We start from the raw sequence: 17059 nt of genomic DNA on the forward strand, positions 1-17059 counted from the left end.
CTCAATTCCAGCAACGGCTTTAAAGTTGTCACATACTGATTTAATATCAGTAGATTTTACGCAGGCCTGCTGTTTATGGCTTGCTTCGCCTAAAAGACAAAATTAATGTTTTGGAAAAATTTTGTGATCTTACCAAGAGTGAAGTTGACAGTAAGGCAGCTGTATTCAGGATCTCTGTTTTTGAGGTTTGCTCGTGGACTGTATAGAATAGAACGTTTGGATCTTTGTGGTGCTTTAAAAGAAAAGTGAAGACGTTAATATAAAACTTAATTTTCAGAGATTTTAATTTACCTTCAGGATCAGTGGCTGGTTCTAAAGTGGTTGAATCCTCTGTGGTTGGTTCCAAAGTGGTTGATTCCTCTGTAGTTGGTTCCTCTGTGGTTGATTCCAAAGTGGTTGGTTCTTCAGTGGTTGGTTCTTCAGTGGTTAGTTCTTCTGTGGTTGGTTCTTCAGTGGTTGGTTCCAAAGTGGTTGATTCCTCTGTGGTTGGTTCCAAAGTGGTTGATTCCTCTGTAGTTGGTTCCTCTGTGGTTGGTTCCAAAGTGGTTGGTTCTTCAGTGGTTGGTTCTTCAGTGGTTGGTTCTTCAGTGGTTGGTTCTTCAGTGGTTGGTTCTTCTGTGGTTGGTTCCTCAGTGGTTGGTTCCAAAGTGGTTGATTCCTCTGTGGTTGGTTCTTTTGTGGTCGGTTCCTCAGTAGTTGGTTCCTCAGTGGTTGGTTCCTCAGTAGTTGGTTCCTCAGTGGTTGGTTCCTCAGTGGTTACCGTAGGCGTTGTTTCAGAACTTGTCACTGTTGGAGTAACAGTTGGAACAGGTTCAGGAACTTTATGGTTACTACTGCTGGAGCCGTCACAAATTAGTATTTTTGGCTCCTCACACACTCCTTCCAAGCAGATGGGGCATTCGTAGTTACCAAAACCTTAAACACAAAATTTAGCAAACAGTCTTTCATTATTTGAATTGACGAACTTGATGGTATCACAAGAGCACAAAATAGTGCAACACTGACAAGTTTCACCATGTTTAGATGTGCAAGAATCAAGACGAAACACGAAATGTAAGTGTCACAGTTTATTGCAGATTTATATATGAAATAAATTCTAATCTAATTAAACCCCTTCTTTTGGGATTATTGATAGAGGGCAATAAAATTTTCAATAAAGTGCAAAAGAATTTATTGCACTTGATTAGAAGCATATTTATAATATGTAATTGTTGTACAATTTTATTGCAGCCTAAATGATAATTGATAAATGAATTAATCACTTAAAAACTTAGATCTTCCAAGATTTGATAATTTTAGTCACATCAGTATAAGAGGCCTTTCTTTTTTAACACGTTGGCACCTCTGTCTCCACCCCAACAAAACAGTTATCTGTCATGACGACACTACAAGAACAAAACAAACTACTTTTCATTCTAGGTCAAAAAGTCTCTTAAAGCATCATTATCTGCTCCACTTCTTGAGTTCCGTGTATGTAAAAAACATTGCTGCATTAAACCAATTTCAACCAATTTCACCCTCCTCCTGCATACACACATGCAACCCCAGCACGCAGGGTGAACAACCCCCAGTTCCGCCGTACAAATCATGCAAATTAGACGCAATGTCGTCGGTGTCTTGCCTCGTTATAAGCACTCTTGTAGTAATATCAGTCGCTAATCTACTCCTTCTCGTCCACGTTATTCTCCACTCTTGCCAACCCTTTCGTTACCCCTTAAAGAAATTCCCCAAGTTCCGTCGCGACGCCCCCAAACTCACATCCACGAAATACAAATTCTCCGCAGCGCTCATCCTCGGCGCTGAAGACGACTTCCAGTTCATCTGTGGCGTTGCAATCATCACGAAGAAGTGGGTTTTAACATCAGCGCATTGCGTGGAGCCCGTTCTCAACCAAAATTCCGCGAAAATTGCGCAATCAAAGTACGGGACGATTTTCGACATCGAAGAGATCGTCATCCATGAAGAGCACCAAGAAGTTGATCGCAATGTCGCAGTAATACGAATCGTACAAAACTTCAAAGAGAAAGAAGTGGTGATGCTACCGGTGGCTCAACGAAATTACAAGTATTTAGCAGGGAGCAACGCGACGGTTTTTGGTTGGACCGACAACGAAATGGTTGGAGTTAATGTTAAGCTTCTGGAGCACAAGAAGTGCGAGAAGGTTTACAGCGGGAAGATCAGCGGAGCGACTTTTTGTGTTGAGAAGAAAGGATGCATGGTGGATTCCGGAGGGTTCGTGGTGCAGAAGAACGTGTTAGTGGGTGTAGTCACCATGGGGGTGGGCTGTGATGACCAGCCAGTGGTGTACACGAAGATTTCGGTTTTTGAGGAGTGGTTTCGTCGGGCGAAAATTGCGGCGGTGTTTAAGAGCTAAGCTTAGATTAGATTGAGATGATTATCTTGAAAGGGATTTCCTGTATTTTTATAATTTAATTTTTATTGTCGCAATTCATATTATGATGTCTCTCTTTGGTTGTGACTAATGGGAAATTAAAAAGAACTGATAAATGCAATTTCGTTTTTATTCTACGGTTTAGTGCATCCTAAAAATATCGGTTGGAAAGGCCAAGATTTTTAGAGTGATCAAAGGTGACCTTGCATTTTAGCACGTAGATCTCACACTGATTGAAGGGTTGACACATGAGCGTAGAATCAACAGGCGTCAGGGGGCATAAGTTCATTATTTGTGTATCGGTAACCGAAAACACCGAACGAGTGCCCTTTGTTTTTGTGACATAATTTAAGACAATACAGCTGAGGAACATGAATTGAAGCCACATTTTACACAACGGAAACAAATTTGTTTGATCTCGAAATGTTGCTAGATGATACGCCAATGCTTCCAAGGTGATTGTCACAAATCCGTCATCTGTCAAATTTAATTTTCATTCTTAATTTGATGAATTGCGACTATATAAAGAAGTTTTAGCCGTTTTCGCGAGAACAATCCATTACTGTGGTTTAAGCCAAACATCTGGATAACTTCAATCCTTGCAAAAAGTTTTTTTTTTCAAAATTCCAAAATTGTCTGGTGTAAGAAACGACACACTCAAAAATTTCAATTAATATTGAAAAGTATTACTCTGTAGTTCTCACAGTAGTACCAACTGTAACTAGAAGAAGTACAATCGAAACTACCAACTTATTTCAATCAAAATCTCTAGAATGCAACAGGTAAAATAAAAAGAATGTGATATCCGATTTTGAAATTTCTATTTTAAGAACAATAAAGAGATACACTTATCACACTGCACCTAGCTACGTAGAAATGACACAACTTCTACAGCTAGTGATAAAAATTACAAGATTACATAATTGATACTAAAATTAAAGTCCCCAAGAGCAAATTAATAAAAGAACAAAAAATATAGAAGCGCGGTACACTTTTGATCCTCCAATTTGCGGTGCTATTTCCGGTGGAAGAGACACATCGATCTCATTCTTCGATGGTACCTTCACTGAAGGACGCGGAGGATGAATTGTACAAGCCGTGACATTCAAAGACTCTCTCAAAGACACGCAGATATCAGAAGTTGTGAGAATGCACTGCTGCAGTTCTTCCCATGCGTTACCTACAAACTCACTCTTAGTTTAGCTCTTTTGGAGTTGTTATTACCCGAATCAAATTCAATGTGAAGACATTTGTAACTTATAGTAGATCTAGCAATTCGTACCAAGCCTATGGCAAAAGGGTGGTAAGGTCCGCATTCTTTATTTGGGATTTCTGATTCTTTGCAGTCTTCGTTCTTGCAAGTTGGGCAGACCGAAGCAAGAACTAGAAGAGTAAAATCGACACAGTTTGAATGGGGGTTACTTACCGGAAGTGGTGAGAGCCACGATGGACAGTAGGGGAAGAAGAGACTTCATTGTGTTTCGAACGACAAAGAACTGGAAGGATTAGCAACTGTTTAAATACATAAAAGAGATAAATTTCTTTTATCTTGAATAATCGATTGTAAAATGGGCCGGGTTGTAAAATACAGGGGTATAAAAAGGGAATGAAGAGATAAGAGGGGCGAATGGAACCAATCTCGCAAAATCAAAGAATCTGATAAACAAACACGGAAGTTTTTGCGTTGTAGATCCAAGAGATCAAGCATTTTTTACATGTAAGCACCTCTAATTACTACTATATTTACGAAGCGTCCACCTATTATAAACGTCTATAAAAAAAATTATAAAACTCGTTCCCGTTGCTCTAAAATTTTGAAATTTAGGACATTAAAATAACAACTCAAAAGCAGCAATTTCCTCAAATTTCATCACTCTAATATCAAAATTACGAAACTTAAAAGTGCGAATTCACAATGTTGGAAATTTTTAGCCCGTTCAATAATCCAAATTTTTTCAAATTTGTTCTCGTTGCTGCAAAATTTTGAAATTTAAAACAATCAATTAACAACCTAAAAGTAGCAAGTTCCCCAGATTTCATTAATTTCGCAGCAAAATTACCAAATTTACAGGTGCGAAGACAAAATTTAGAAAATGTTTGACTCGTTCTACAAACGAAAATTTTTAAAATTGATCCCCATTGCTCTGAAATTTTGAAATTTAGCACAGTAAAATAACAACTTAAAAGCAGCAATTTCGTCAAATTTCATGACTCTAATATCAAAATTCCGAAAATTAAAAACGCAGATACAAAATGTAGCAATTTTTTGACTCGTTCTATAAACAAAAATTTCTAAAATTCGTCCCGGTTGCTTTAAAATTTTGAGATTTGAGACAGTAAAATTGCAACTCAAAATAATGAAGTTTCCCAAATGTCATCTTTGTAGCATTAAAATTACTAAAATTACAGGTATGAATAGAAAATATTGGAAATATTTGGCCCGTTCTATATACGAAAATATGTAAAATTTGTTTTCGGTGCTCTAAAATTTTGAAATTTGAGGCAATAAAATAACAACTCAAGAGTAGCAAGTTCCTTAAATTTCGTTAATATAGCAACAAAAGTACGAAAATTACAGGTGCAAATACAAAATATAAAAAATTTCTTGTTAGAAAAATTTCTAAAATTTGTTCCCGTCGCTGTAAAATTTGGAATTTAGGACAATAAATTAGTAACCAAAAAGTAGCGACTTGCCTAAATTTCATAAATTTGGCAGCAAAATTGCAAAGATTACAGGTGCAAATACAAAATATTACTAAAATTTGTCCTCGTTGCTCCAAAATTTTTAAATTTGAGGCAGTAAAACAACAACTCAAGAGTAGTAAGTTTCCTAAATTTCATTAATATAACAGCAAAATTACGAAAATTACAGGTGTAAATACAAAATAGTGGATAATTTTTGTCCATTCTGTAAACAAAAATTTCTCAAATTTGTTTCCGTTGTAAAATTTTATAATTTAGGATAAAACATTAGTAATTTAAAAGTAGCAAGTTTCTTTTTTATTAATCTAGCAGCAAAATTACGAAAATTACAGGTGCGAATACAAATTGCTAAAAAAAATCGCTTCTTCAAATAATAAAATTTTCTCAAATTTGTCTCCGTTTCTGTAAAATTTGGAAATTCAGCACAATAAGTTAGGAACCAAAAAGTAGCGAGTTCTCTAAATTTAGCAGCAAAATTACGAAAATTACAGATGCAAAAACAAAGTCAAAAAAATGTTTGGCCTGTTCTAACTTTAAACAAAAATTTGTATTGTCTATCTACATAAAATTTTAAAATCTGAGACTATTTTGCAACCTAACAGTAGCAAATTCTCTAAATTTTATTATTCTAGCAGTAAAATTCCGAAAATTACAAGTGCTATGCTAATACAAAATGAACAAACTTTCTAAAATTTGTCCCCATCGATCTAAATTTTTAAAATTTGGGACTGTTAGCGACATAATTGTACGCCTGAAAAAATTATTCATTTTTTCTACATGTTGGCACCTCTAATAACTACAAGGTAAACAACATTCACGATACGTCATGCCAGGAATTTGCATCTGTTTTTTCAGTGCTACCAACATACGGAAAGATTTATAATCTACCAAAGAAACAACAAACCAATAAGTTTTATAATAAATTAATATTTCTTTATTACAGAAATTTACACTAAAAGACACGCAAGAGCCAAAACTACTGCTACTGTGACACTTTGAATAATTCTGACGCTCGAATTATGTTCAGCATCTTTCGTTTCACATTTAGCATCATCTCCAAATGCTTCGTGGACTTCATTGCAGAATTCAACTGCATCAGTTGCCACAATGCAGGCTTGTTGCACATGATCACCATCTAGAAAAGAAAAAACAGTTTTACTGAGAAGCTCCCTACATCGAATTCTTGGAATTTGAAACCGAAAGGTATATAGCACTTTGTGCTTAATTCAGGGGTACCAACCTGTTTCAATTGCACAATTAAAAAAAATAGTTCTTACCTGGTGCCGTGAAGTTTAGAGAGACACATTTATATTCAACCTCATCTTCTCTGGGGGATTTTTCAAGTTGGTCCAAGATGGATCGAGCTGATCTAGGGTGGTACACTGAAAAGAAGAGTAAAGTGGCGTGTCTATGAAATGAAAGAAGCAAACCTGTTGGGAAATTGACAAGAGTTTTTTCTGGTTGTGAATCTGGATCTGCTTCGGTGGTTGTTGTTGCTTCAGGCGTCGTTGTTGCTTCAGGCGTCGTTGTTACTTCAGGCGTCGTTGTTACCTCAGGCGTCGTTGTTACCTCAGGCGTTGTTGTTACTTCAGGCGTCGTTGTTGTATCAGACGATGGAGTTCCAGTCGTTCCAGGTGTGGAGTCAGGCGTAACTGAATCACTCTTATCACATGTTTTCTTCTCGATATTGTCTTTTGCGCAAGCATCACCTTCGCAAATGGGGCACAAATATTCCCCAAAACCTTGAAAATTATTATTGTCGTCCAGTTTCGTTACCAGAAGCAGCACTTACCAGTAGAGGCAAAAGCCACAACCAAACAGAACACGACAATGAACTTCATTTTCAGGATTGTCGACACACTAGAGGTCGAAGAGAAGTCAGTTCTGCTTAAATAGAGTGTCCATCGATAAAATCTCTGTTATCTTCACTCCTGAAGTGTTAAATCATGAACGTGATAAAATATTACGTTTGATTTTTCGCTGGATACTTGTATTGAGATAAAACCTCTCGAATTCTTAAAATAATGGTGAAAACGTGTCTCACTTGAATGAGGAATGATGCGAACGTAAAAAAAGGACTTTGGTATTAAAACTTTATTGCTTAACTAAAGACAAAGTAAATCCAGAGAGTATGTACAAAAGTGTCTACAATATCTGATCTAACTCTACAGTTGATAATAAATCAGAACAGTAAGAGCAACACCGAGTGAGCTGAAGAATGGTTTTCTGACCATGGAGCTGTTGCAGCCATCACCATTGCACAGCGAACAGTCAATGGTACGAAGAATATCGTTGTTTTCCTTCTTCACTCTGACGCAGATGTCCAACTTATCGCTTGTAGCGAGCTGACAACCACGTAGAGTGTAGTGTTTGTCACCATCTGCACAAATACAAAAATTTTTTAATTTGATTGTTTTTGTGGTAATTGGAAAATTAGATATCTAATCAAGCAGATGGAAATATTAACAATGTTGCACAACACGTGACAATTCCAATTTTGAAAACCAAATTATCGTTGCAATTGCGTCAACGCCGTCATAATAAGATGGGATTTATTTTGTCGCAAAAACACTTAAAATTACTCAACCTGAAACCGCCGCATAATTGGGAGATAAGTCGAATATTACTCGACAATATAATCAAACATCAGATAAGATATTAGCCAACAATAACTGCCTTTAATAATTTCTGCGAAACACAGGATATGGCAGATTGTAATTTATTGCAGTTTTTTACTTACGCTGAATGACTTGCTTCAAACAATTCAAAGCCGGAAGAAACCCTTGAGCTGCATGAACTTCGTACAATTTCCCCATTTCTTGATCAATTTCCTTCGCCAACCGCTCGGTGTGTTCCAACTCTGTGGTGTCACAGTGTTTCATCGGAACCTTGTTCCTGTCCAAGCGGACGCAGGAATCACGGGGGTCGCTGGAGAGACAAGAGTAGCATTTTAAGCAAAAACCTAAAAAAAACTGTCTGGAGTTGTTAAGGGATAAGTTTTGTTTTACCCTGTTGCACTCCCAAAACAGCGAATGTAAAGAAGAAGAACTGCACCAGCATAGTGTTATGTGACTAGTCCGAGACGAAAATGTAAAGTTCAGAAGCAAACAACGTGCGCAATCAGTTTACGAACGACGCCACGACGTACCGGCGCCTTTACACCCCCAAGCGTCCCGACGCAAGGGATGAGGATATGCACTCGAGGGATTATGGGGTCAATGAAGTTGTTAATTGTGAAGGGGTGCGTGGTGTTGTAGGTCAAGGGTTTTGTAGAAATTAGTTCTTGGGATGATGAAATTTAAAGCACTAATTAGAAAATTACAAATCTTCTTTGGCACAAATTCGTTTGTTCGTTTAAAAATTAAAAATTTCTAAAAAGTATGTCTGTTGATCTTGTTTATTTAGATTTGGATCAGTCAATTAGATAATCAAAAGTAGCAAATTCTCCAAATTTCATTGCTCTAGCATCAAAATTATAAAATTTACGAGTGAGAATACTCAATATTAGCAATTTTTGTCTCGTTCTATGAATAAAAATTTCTAAAATTTGTCTTTGTAGCTCTAAAATTTTGAAATTTAGGACAGTAAAATAACAATCCAAAAGTACCAAGTTCTCTAAATTTTAATAATCTAGCAACAAAGATACGAAAATTATAGGTATAAATATATAATGTTGAAATTTTTTTGCCTCTTCCATTAACACAAATTTCTAAAATTTGTCCCCGTCGATCTAAAATTTTGAAATTTGGAACTGTAGATTAGCAACCTAAAAGTAGCAAATTCCCTAAATTTTATTAATCTAGCAACAAAAATACGAAAATTACAGGTGCGAATACACAATATGTATTGGAAAATTTTGGCTTCTATTAACAAAAATTTTTAAAATTTGTTTTCGTCGATCTAAAATTTTGAAATTTGGAACTTTGAATTAGCAACCTAAAAGTAGGAAATTCCCTAAATTTTGTTAATCAAGCAGCAAAATTACGAAAATTACAGGTGCGAATAGACAAAATTGTAAATCTTTAGCTTGTTTTCTAAAATTTGTTTCTGTTATTCTAAAATTTTGAAATTTGGAAGAGTAAAGTAGTAAACTTAACAGTAGCAAGTTTTCTAAATTTTATTAATTCAACAACAAAATTACGAAACTTACAGGAGCGAATACAAAATGTTGAAAATTTTTTGTTTCTCCTATCAACAAAAATTTCTAAAAATTTTTTTTATTGTTCTAAAACTTTGAAATTTGTAACAGTAAATTAGCAACCTAAAAGCAGCAAGTTTTATTAATCTAGCAACAAATTTACGAAAATTACAGGTGCAAATACAAAATGTTGGAAATTTTTGGCCGGCTTTATAAACAAAAATTTTAAAAATTTATTTCTTTTGCTCCAAAATTTTGACATTTGGTACAGTAAAATAACTTAAAACTAGCAAATTCCTCAAATTTCATCGCTCTAGCATCAAAATTACGACAATTGCAGGTGCAAATACGCAATATTGGAAATTTTTGGCCCATTCTATAAACGAAAATTTTAAAATTTGTTTTCGTTGCTCCAAAATTTTGAAATTTAAGACAATGAATTGACAATTCAAAAATACCAAGTTCTCTAAATTTCATTAATCTAGCAGCAAAATTACGAAAATTACAAGTGCAAATATCAAATGCTGAAAATTTTTGGCCCGTTTTGTAAACAAAAATTACTAAAATTCGTCTCCGTCTATCCAAAATTTTGAACTTTGAGACAGACTATGAATTTGCTCAAGGTAATAATCTCCTCAAATATCAGAAGCTGCTGGCATCAAAACTAACAAAACTACAAGTTCAAATACAAAATGTGTTTCCACTCAAGAATTTTGTGATTTCATTGAGAAGAAAATTTTAGAAATCTTTGGAATGTTCTAAAAATACAAATAAATTGTATGATGAGTCAAAATTTCAATTATTGCTGATCACGTCATTTTATGTCTTATCATTTATCAAATCTGATACGTTTCAAAACTGTCGCTAGGTTTATTGTTTTCACATTTGTTTTTCTATAACATATTACTCGGAATTAAGATATTCGTATTAAAAGTCTGCTTTCAGGATATAGATTGTCGAATTGGAGATAAAAATTCAAAATATGTCGCACTTTGGACTCGCAAATTGACAAATGTTGGGAAATGTTTTTCTTAAAAAGATGTTTTCTAAAGATTACGAATTCGAAATTTCAACATTTTCACAAATTCGAAAAATTTCGTGTGATTTTGACAAAACACGTCAAATTTTTACCAACACAATTGAAACTTTAAAGTTCAAGTGACATCTTCAACATTATGCGAAATCACTTAGAAAATACAATCTTGAAATATAAGAGAATTAACTTAGTACTCAACTCGTCACGTTTACAAGTATCATTCTTCAGATAAAGCAGATATCTCATAAAAGCAGAATTATGGCATTATTTCGGAAGCAGCTGGTAATCTGTCAAATCTAGAATTCTCCTATTATTATCACTCAAGAGCGAATTTCTCATAAAATTTGTGACGTCAATTTATCATTTTCGACTCATGCAACTCAAAAATAGGAAGAGAAAACTCCTGTAACTCCCTTTTATATAATCCCAACATCATAAATCCATTATTCTTTTCTCCGAACACTTCAATAAACGCCACTTGAGCTACTTTCGCAATGGCATTACTCAACCGCAAAATTCCCGCGATTCTGCCAAATTACACCAATGCTGGCACGTTTCCTTGCATCATTTTAATTGCTACAATTTTTCCTTAAATTTTAAAGCGGCATTGTGGCGGCAGTGATCCACAGACGGGCGTCACGACGTCTGCTTGAATACATCGACGCCCACAAAAAAATACACATGATAACGTAATGAAAATGTGGATTTCTTGGCACAAGAAGACAATTATCGGGAGTCATAATTTATAACCACGTTTGGTGATAATGATAAATTGATGGGTTTAAATGAATAGTCCGAATTGAGACTAATTAATCCCAAGGTAATCAATCATTAACTTGGGTAAGTTATTATAACACCGTTGCAGCTTTTATTGATCCGTTCTGTATCTGCCATGAATTTTTATCTGATTGTTTAGACATCGCGTCCGAACTTTCGTCTTTTATTATGTAAGTTTCATTATCTCCACGTCGGATTTTTCAATTTCAATAGCTTGTTCTCCGGTCACTTTTGTGTTAAAATGAAGATAACGCATGACGTCAGTCGTGACATTTTCCGGTGATATTTATAGATTTTATGATAAAATATGGAGCTGTTTGTTTTCGCATAGGTAAATTTAGGACAGGGCGGATTTTTTGTTTACCATCTTGGCCTATTTTTAACAAATCTCCTCACATTTGATCCACGCGTGATCATAGTCATTATCTTTATAATTGACCTATTAAAGTTCAACGTTCGTCAGAAACCCCATTCTGCACCTTGCATGTGACAACTCCACATAACTTCCCTGATAAGGATCAAGACAGTGAGGAACGATCACGACTTCACATAATTTACCAAAGATACGAGCTTTATGATAAAACGACGCCGCCCTGCAAAAAGAATACATTAAATTCTTTGATAAATGAAGACGTTGAATCAATAGTGGTGCACTAACGTAAGCGGATTTGTACTGTGATTTATATACCCGTACGACACGCACAAAGGTCGTAAGTAGTGACAGCAGCGACATCTAAAAATAGTTGATTGAAACTACTTTTACAGGTACCTGTAATTTAAAAAATAAATATTTACAGTGAGGTGTAACAATGTTGAACAAACTAATAAATCCAGTGGAAAGAAGATAAGTTAGATAAATAAACAACGCGCTGCTGAGAGCTCGGTACAACCTGGGAACCCCATTTTTCGACCTCGATTCCTCCGATACTAAACCGAGCCGAACCAACTTCAACTGGTTCCGCCCAAAACTCAAACATCTCAAAAAACCATAATAGCAATCTAAAACACGTGGATCATCACACCCATATTTGCACTTGTCCAGATCGATACCATGGCCAGGTGCGTTGGTCTGTTGCCGCCAAATCGTTTCTAGATTCGACGAGAAATATCCGGAAATTGAATATATTTATGCCGTGGTAGTTCTCCGGGTCTGAAGACAACGCCGACACGTCTGACGCGGCTTTTCTTATCAGTTCACGATGAGTCCGGCTAACATTTGTAGTGTTTTCGTTCTTCTGGCGGTGGTGTCCGCAGGTGAGTTGAATTTGATTATCTTTGGTTGGCCTGTTTCCGGATTTTGCTATCGAGGACTGATAAGGGAAAATTGCGACAAGTGGCCTAGATGGGGCCATTGTTCGATTTTATCGACCAATATTTGCCGATGGCGCAATTTGTTAACACGATAGCAGGAGAAGTAGCTTAATAAACAAAAGTCGTTTGTTTAAACAATAATAATTTTAATTTTATTTGAGCTGTTTGTCTTTTACTTTATTTCCATAATAACTCAGATAAGAGGTGCACTGATAATATTTTTGAATTTAAATAATGCGTTGATAACGGACTAGTCATAACTGGCTCACTTTGTCCTAGTTGTTCTCTTTTTGGACTAAATCGGCAAAATTAGTCAAGATTCTAATATCAAATCCTGTCATTGATAAACGATAACTGCTCCATAACAACCAACTTAACATCAAGGTTGCAATTATCACTTAATTTTCGAGCGTTTAATTCATTTGCAACGAGAATTTTCCTTGTTAGCACATCTAGCGTCATGACGTGACAGGGCTACCAACCGAACTCAATCCCGCGAGCCGCTGTCTCATGCAAAAATTTCCAGTTTTCGCCATCAGCTGCTTCCAATGCTCCTCTTACGACCACCCAGAGTGTGCAGACATCGAAACCAACACCACCGAAAGTCCTTTTCTTCATAAATGTGAGCCCCGAAGCGGCCAACAAATGTTTTGTCGAAAAACCGTGCAAAAAATTATCGACGCTGATGTGACAAGAGTGACAAGAGCCTGTGGTTGGTACCCCTATAAAACCAACAGTAGCAACTGTGTCCTCAGCGACAGTGATTTTAAATTGGAAACTAACTGCCAGTGCTTCACCGATGGGTGCAATGGGGGAGTAGGAGTAAGATCTGTTATGTTGGTAGTGGCGACTGGGTTGTTTGTTTGTGTAAGTTGGTAGGGTGTTGGGGAATTTACAGAAACGAGGAATCAGTTTTGGACTCGCCATCTTCTAGAATGAAACTCCGCCGGGTGTCCGAAATTTTTTATTTGCAACTGTAATATAAGTATTTTTGTAAAGAATTGTTACATATCGTACTAAAACTATCAAAATTGTTACATGTTTTAATTAATAAAATCTTCGTACTTAATTACTGTGGTTTTAACAGAGCGAAACTTTTTTTTTCAATAAAATCAAAATTCGACTTTTGCGCCATCTAGAGTAGAATACAGAAACTGATGTATTATTAGTTGCCTACACTACTATTCAATTCGATTTAAAAAGGATTTTTTTAATTTCAATACCATTGATAACCTTTGGTAATCAATTGAATTAATTATAAGCGTCCTTGAGAGTTTCACCGTGGATTCATCAACAAAAAAGCTCATTTCACTTTGTCCTTTGCCTGTTTTGATCAGTTTTGATACACCCGACTCCATAAACACAATTGAAAATAGGTTTCCTACACGCTGGGTGTGTACCAAAAGCACATCTATATTTAGCCCACCAAGTGTATGCAAATGCTGCATCCGGCGTAGATAAAGCGGAATTTTATTGCGACAAACTTATTAAACTTAACGATGCTTCCGAACGCGCTTTTTTGCAGCAGCCTCGTCCTCTTGGGGCTTGTAGCCACAGGTAAGTACTTAATTTCTGTGACCATTACTTAGTTCCTTTTCAGTTAATTGCATCAGTTGCCACAACTGTTCGTCTTTCTTGGACCCCCAATGTTTGGACTCTCCTTCGTCTCTAATTAACTGCACTAATCCTGAGTCGTTTTGCCGCAAAACGGTGCAAATTATCCTCGATGGTGACATAAAAAGGACCACAAGGACCTGCGGGTATATCAAATTTGAGAATCATGACGGCGATTATTGTATGACTTCCAATACGAATTTCAAGACCGAAGTCACGTGCCAGTGTTTCACGGATGAGTGCAACAAGGGAGAGGCCCTAACAATTGGGAAAATGCTGCTTTGGTTCTTCGTTGCCGCCTTGTTGTGGCGCTAAAATTTAAATGTAGAGCTGACGTGATTGGCTGCGAGGTTTGATTTTGCCGCCTAAATAACTTCGCGTGTTAAGAATGTAGATTTTATTTACAAAATAATTGAATAATACAGTCTTGTTAATTATAAAAAACTTTATCTTTGGGTGCATTTAGGCGATGACGCTCTCGAGCATCGGTCGCTGCAGAGGGTGCCCCAGCAGCTTCCCCATGTATTTAAACAAATTCCTGGCGTCTCTTTCGACCGAAAAAAAGTACGCGAATCCTTTTCGGTCGAGATTCTGAAGCACGTTGAAGATCTTGTTGCAGTTATTCCCGTCGTCTACAGGCTCGTGCGTCATCACCAAGTCTAACGTGAAAAATGGAGCTTCCAGCAGATGTTGGATTTCCTCGGTTTCTTGTATTTCCGGCATTGTGTACGAGCGGGCGTAAAGAAGAACCGCGCGGACGACATAAGGAGGCGGGATAATCGTACCTTCAACTTCACAAACTTCAGGGATTTTCACCTTCTTTAAAATCACATCAAATATCGAGTTTAACTGAAAAATGTCTTCCGGTTCGCTAGACTCGATTTTTTGCAACGCATTCAGGATGTCTTTGATGTTACTTGTGAAGTCCACCAGCCAAACCATGTCGTTTTCATTGAGTACAGCCAAAGCGTACTCGTGCTTCTTGCTTATCAAAATCTTGTTTTGTAAGAATATTTCTACGGCTTGCTTGAGCATCGCCAGAGATCTGTGCTGGGCGCTCTTGAGGTGGAATGGAGTGAACTTTTCGTCTTCAGCGCTGTCGATGATGAAGACAATTTTTTCTTTGACGTTGAACATGGGGAGAGTTCGCTTAAGAATCGGCTGGAGTTGGGAATTCAGTTGTTCTTCGCTCAAAACCTCTTTTACCTCCATCTCCTGGGAGCTGGGGGCCTCTTCGGAATTGCAGGAGACGACGTCATCGGATTCTATTTGCATGGGAATTATACGCTCCCTGCTGGAGGTTGAAGACGCTTCAGACATGACTCGGAATTTAACGAAATAGAAAACTTGTAAAGTTTAACACGGTTGACAGTAAACAATGAGGTTAGGTTCACATCAATCGGTTGTCAAAAGTGAAGTTGGCGCCACATAGTAGTTCCAAAATCACTGAATTTACTTCTTTTGAACTTCCATGGACCCCACCAAAAGATTTAAATTTAAAATTAAATATATAAGTTATTTGTTAATATTGGTGCCCCTGTGCCCCGCCAAACTTAAAAAATAGTTTCACGGGACAATCTTTATTAAAAAACTCGGCTTTGTTTTCTACAGTAAAACTTATTCTTGTCTATCCGCATGCAACTGCGTGGCCCCCAGCCTCGACGGATCCTGACTCGGATAGTGCACTGTGTTCTTCACCGCCGCCGCTGCCGCCTCACTCGTGACAGTGCTATTCGACGCCGCCGCCGGAACATAAGCCGGAAGCTGTGGAGGATTAAAGAAGAACGGTGGCATGGGAGGCGGCCCGAACATGGGCGGTACAATCAAAGACGGTGGTGGCGGCATGTTCGGCAACGGAATGTGTCCAGGTTCCAAATTAAAGAAATTATTACTTAATTCAGGAAGAGCCCCCGGTAATCCGGGAACGGGTTCGTAAGCCTCCAATCCCGCGTTGATGGAAGGACCAGCGCGGCCTTGCGAACGCCCCCATTTTATAGTGAGACGGCGCCCTCCTAGTATTAATTTATTGAAGGTTTTTTCGGCGGCGGTTTCAGCAGCCATGCGGGTGGTGTATTGAACAAAAGCGCATTGTTGTTTGGGGACCAAACTAACGGAGCGGATTTCGCCGTATTGGTAGAAGTGGTCCCGTATGTCTTGTTCTGTGAGATTACCAAGGTTGCCGATGTATAAAGTGGTGATGGTTTTGTCTTCTGGGGGCGGCAGGGCCGGCATCGCCGCCGCCCGTTTTAGTAACTTATCAGCGACGGGATCGTTAACTCCGTAGTAACGGTCTTTAATATTCTGGTCAGCGAGGGGGTCCTCAGGGTCTGTGGGCTTTTCATGTCTATAAGGACACTCTTCACCTCTTCTACATTCGCCTTTGACCCAGAATGAGCACACGTGCGGTCTGTTTCTTTTGTAATACGGAGCTGTCCTAGCTAAGCGCATCAGTAGATCATTGGGTTCGTTAAGTTTGTTGGTTAAAACTCCGGAGTCTGAGCGTTGGAGCTCTCTTTCCATGTTTTGGATGTAATACTCTTTGTTGACGTCGCTTTTTGGAAGGTCGTCTTTGAGTTTGAGCGCAGCGTCTCTCACTTGGATAGGTAGACCATACTCCAAGTCCAAGAGACAAGTTTGACAAACATTCTTCAACTTGCTGCAAGTCTGGCAGACTTCAGTCTTTTTGAAGCGCATCCTAGCCCCCGGACACCACCGGAAAACTGTGAAAGGACGCGCGCAAATCTTGCACTCTTTACCATATTTTTCTTTAGTCTGAAACACAGAGTTAACTAAAGAAGTCACGACAGAGCGCCTTACCATTCGCACGTAAGGATTGTCCCCTAGACAAGTCTGGCACAAAATCGGGAAATCCTAGAAGTGAGGTTAAATCATAGAGTTTCATTGTTTTTTTTTTACTTACCGCATCCTCCCAATTCTGGCGATTATAAGTGTTTGTGGTTTTCGAAGTGGCCATATTAGCTACGGACCACTAAGGGGGCTCTTAAAACAAAACGAATTGTTTGTGTATCACCACATTTGACGTAAACTGTCAGAAAGTGATGACAGGAAGTGTTGCCAATTGCAGCGA

The 17059-nt window shown here is 37.7% G+C and overlaps 7 protein-coding genes across 7 annotated transcripts; 3 read left to right on the top strand and 4 right to left on the bottom strand.

Moving 5' to 3' along the window:
- Positions 1 to 6002: 6002 nt before the first annotated feature.
- On the bottom strand, positions 6003 to 6996 carry LOC148172061 (uncharacterized). Its single transcript, XM_088041572.1, has 4 exons — positions 6888 to 6996; positions 6526 to 6837; positions 6373 to 6477; positions 6003 to 6230 (listed from the first exon to the last, which is right to left on the bottom strand). Exons 1-4 carry the CDS (start codon positions 6934 to 6936, stop codon positions 6043 to 6045), a joined length of 654 nt encoding a protein of 217 aa, XP_087897698.1. The 5' UTR covers positions 6937 to 6996; the 3' UTR covers positions 6003 to 6042.
- A 211-nt stretch (positions 6997 to 7207) lies between these two features.
- On the bottom strand, positions 7208 to 8233 carry LOC148172062 (uncharacterized). Its single transcript, XM_088041716.1, has 3 exons — positions 8104 to 8233; positions 7836 to 8057; positions 7208 to 7475 (listed from the first exon to the last, which is right to left on the bottom strand). The coding sequence occupies exons 1-3, from the start codon at positions 8153 to 8155 to the stop codon at positions 7261 to 7263; spliced, it is 489 nt and encodes a 162-aa protein (XP_087897842.1). The 5' UTR covers positions 8156 to 8233; the 3' UTR covers positions 7208 to 7260.
- A 2717-nt stretch (positions 8234 to 10950) lies between these two features.
- Positions 10951 to 12014, top strand: LOC148172063 (uncharacterized). The gene is made up of 5 exons (XM_088042401.1): positions 10951 to 10958; positions 11115 to 11216; positions 11260 to 11312; positions 11495 to 11756; positions 11812 to 12014. The coding sequence occupies exons 1-4, from the start codon at positions 10951 to 10953 to the stop codon at positions 11701 to 11703; spliced, it is 372 nt and encodes a 123-aa protein (XP_087898527.1). The 3' UTR covers positions 11704 to 11756; positions 11812 to 12014.
- Positions 12015 to 12152: 138 nt separating this feature from the next.
- Positions 12153 to 13426, top strand: LOC148172064 (uncharacterized). The gene is made up of 2 exons (XM_088041361.1): positions 12153 to 12300; positions 12884 to 13426. Exons 1-2 carry the CDS (start codon positions 12246 to 12248, stop codon positions 13234 to 13236), a joined length of 408 nt encoding a protein of 135 aa, XP_087897487.1. The 5' UTR covers positions 12153 to 12245; the 3' UTR covers positions 13237 to 13426.
- Positions 13427 to 13610: 184 nt separating this feature from the next.
- On the top strand, positions 13611 to 14391 carry LOC148172065 (uncharacterized). The gene is made up of 2 exons (XM_088041115.1): positions 13611 to 13914; positions 13958 to 14391. Exons 1-2 carry the CDS (start codon positions 13857 to 13859, stop codon positions 14284 to 14286), a joined length of 387 nt encoding a protein of 128 aa, XP_087897241.1. The 5' UTR covers positions 13611 to 13856; the 3' UTR covers positions 14287 to 14391.
- On the bottom strand, positions 14360 to 15436 carry LOC148172066 (BRISC and BRCA1-A complex member 1-like). The gene has a single exon (XM_088041112.1). It carries the CDS (start codon positions 15289 to 15291, stop codon positions 14434 to 14436), a length of 858 nt encoding a protein of 285 aa, XP_087897238.1. The 5' UTR covers positions 15292 to 15436; the 3' UTR covers positions 14360 to 14433.
- A 99-nt stretch (positions 15437 to 15535) lies between these two features.
- Positions 15536 to 16983, bottom strand: LOC148172067 (pre-mRNA-splicing factor RBM22). The gene is made up of 3 exons (XM_088041110.1): positions 16892 to 16983; positions 16789 to 16842; positions 15536 to 16743 (listed from the first exon to the last, which is right to left on the bottom strand). Exons 1-3 carry the CDS (start codon positions 16943 to 16945, stop codon positions 15589 to 15591), a joined length of 1263 nt encoding a protein of 420 aa, XP_087897236.1. The 5' UTR covers positions 16946 to 16983; the 3' UTR covers positions 15536 to 15588.
- Between the last annotated feature and the right edge of the window lie 76 nt (positions 16984 to 17059).

Source organism: Gnatocerus cornutus, chromosome 7 (assembly GCF_029298725.1).
Source record: "Gnatocerus cornutus isolate USDA-ARS CGAHR chromosome 7, icGnaCorn1.1, whole genome shotgun sequence".
Classification (NCBI taxonomy): Eukaryota; Metazoa; Arthropoda; class Insecta; order Coleoptera; family Tenebrionidae; genus Gnatocerus; species Gnatocerus cornutus.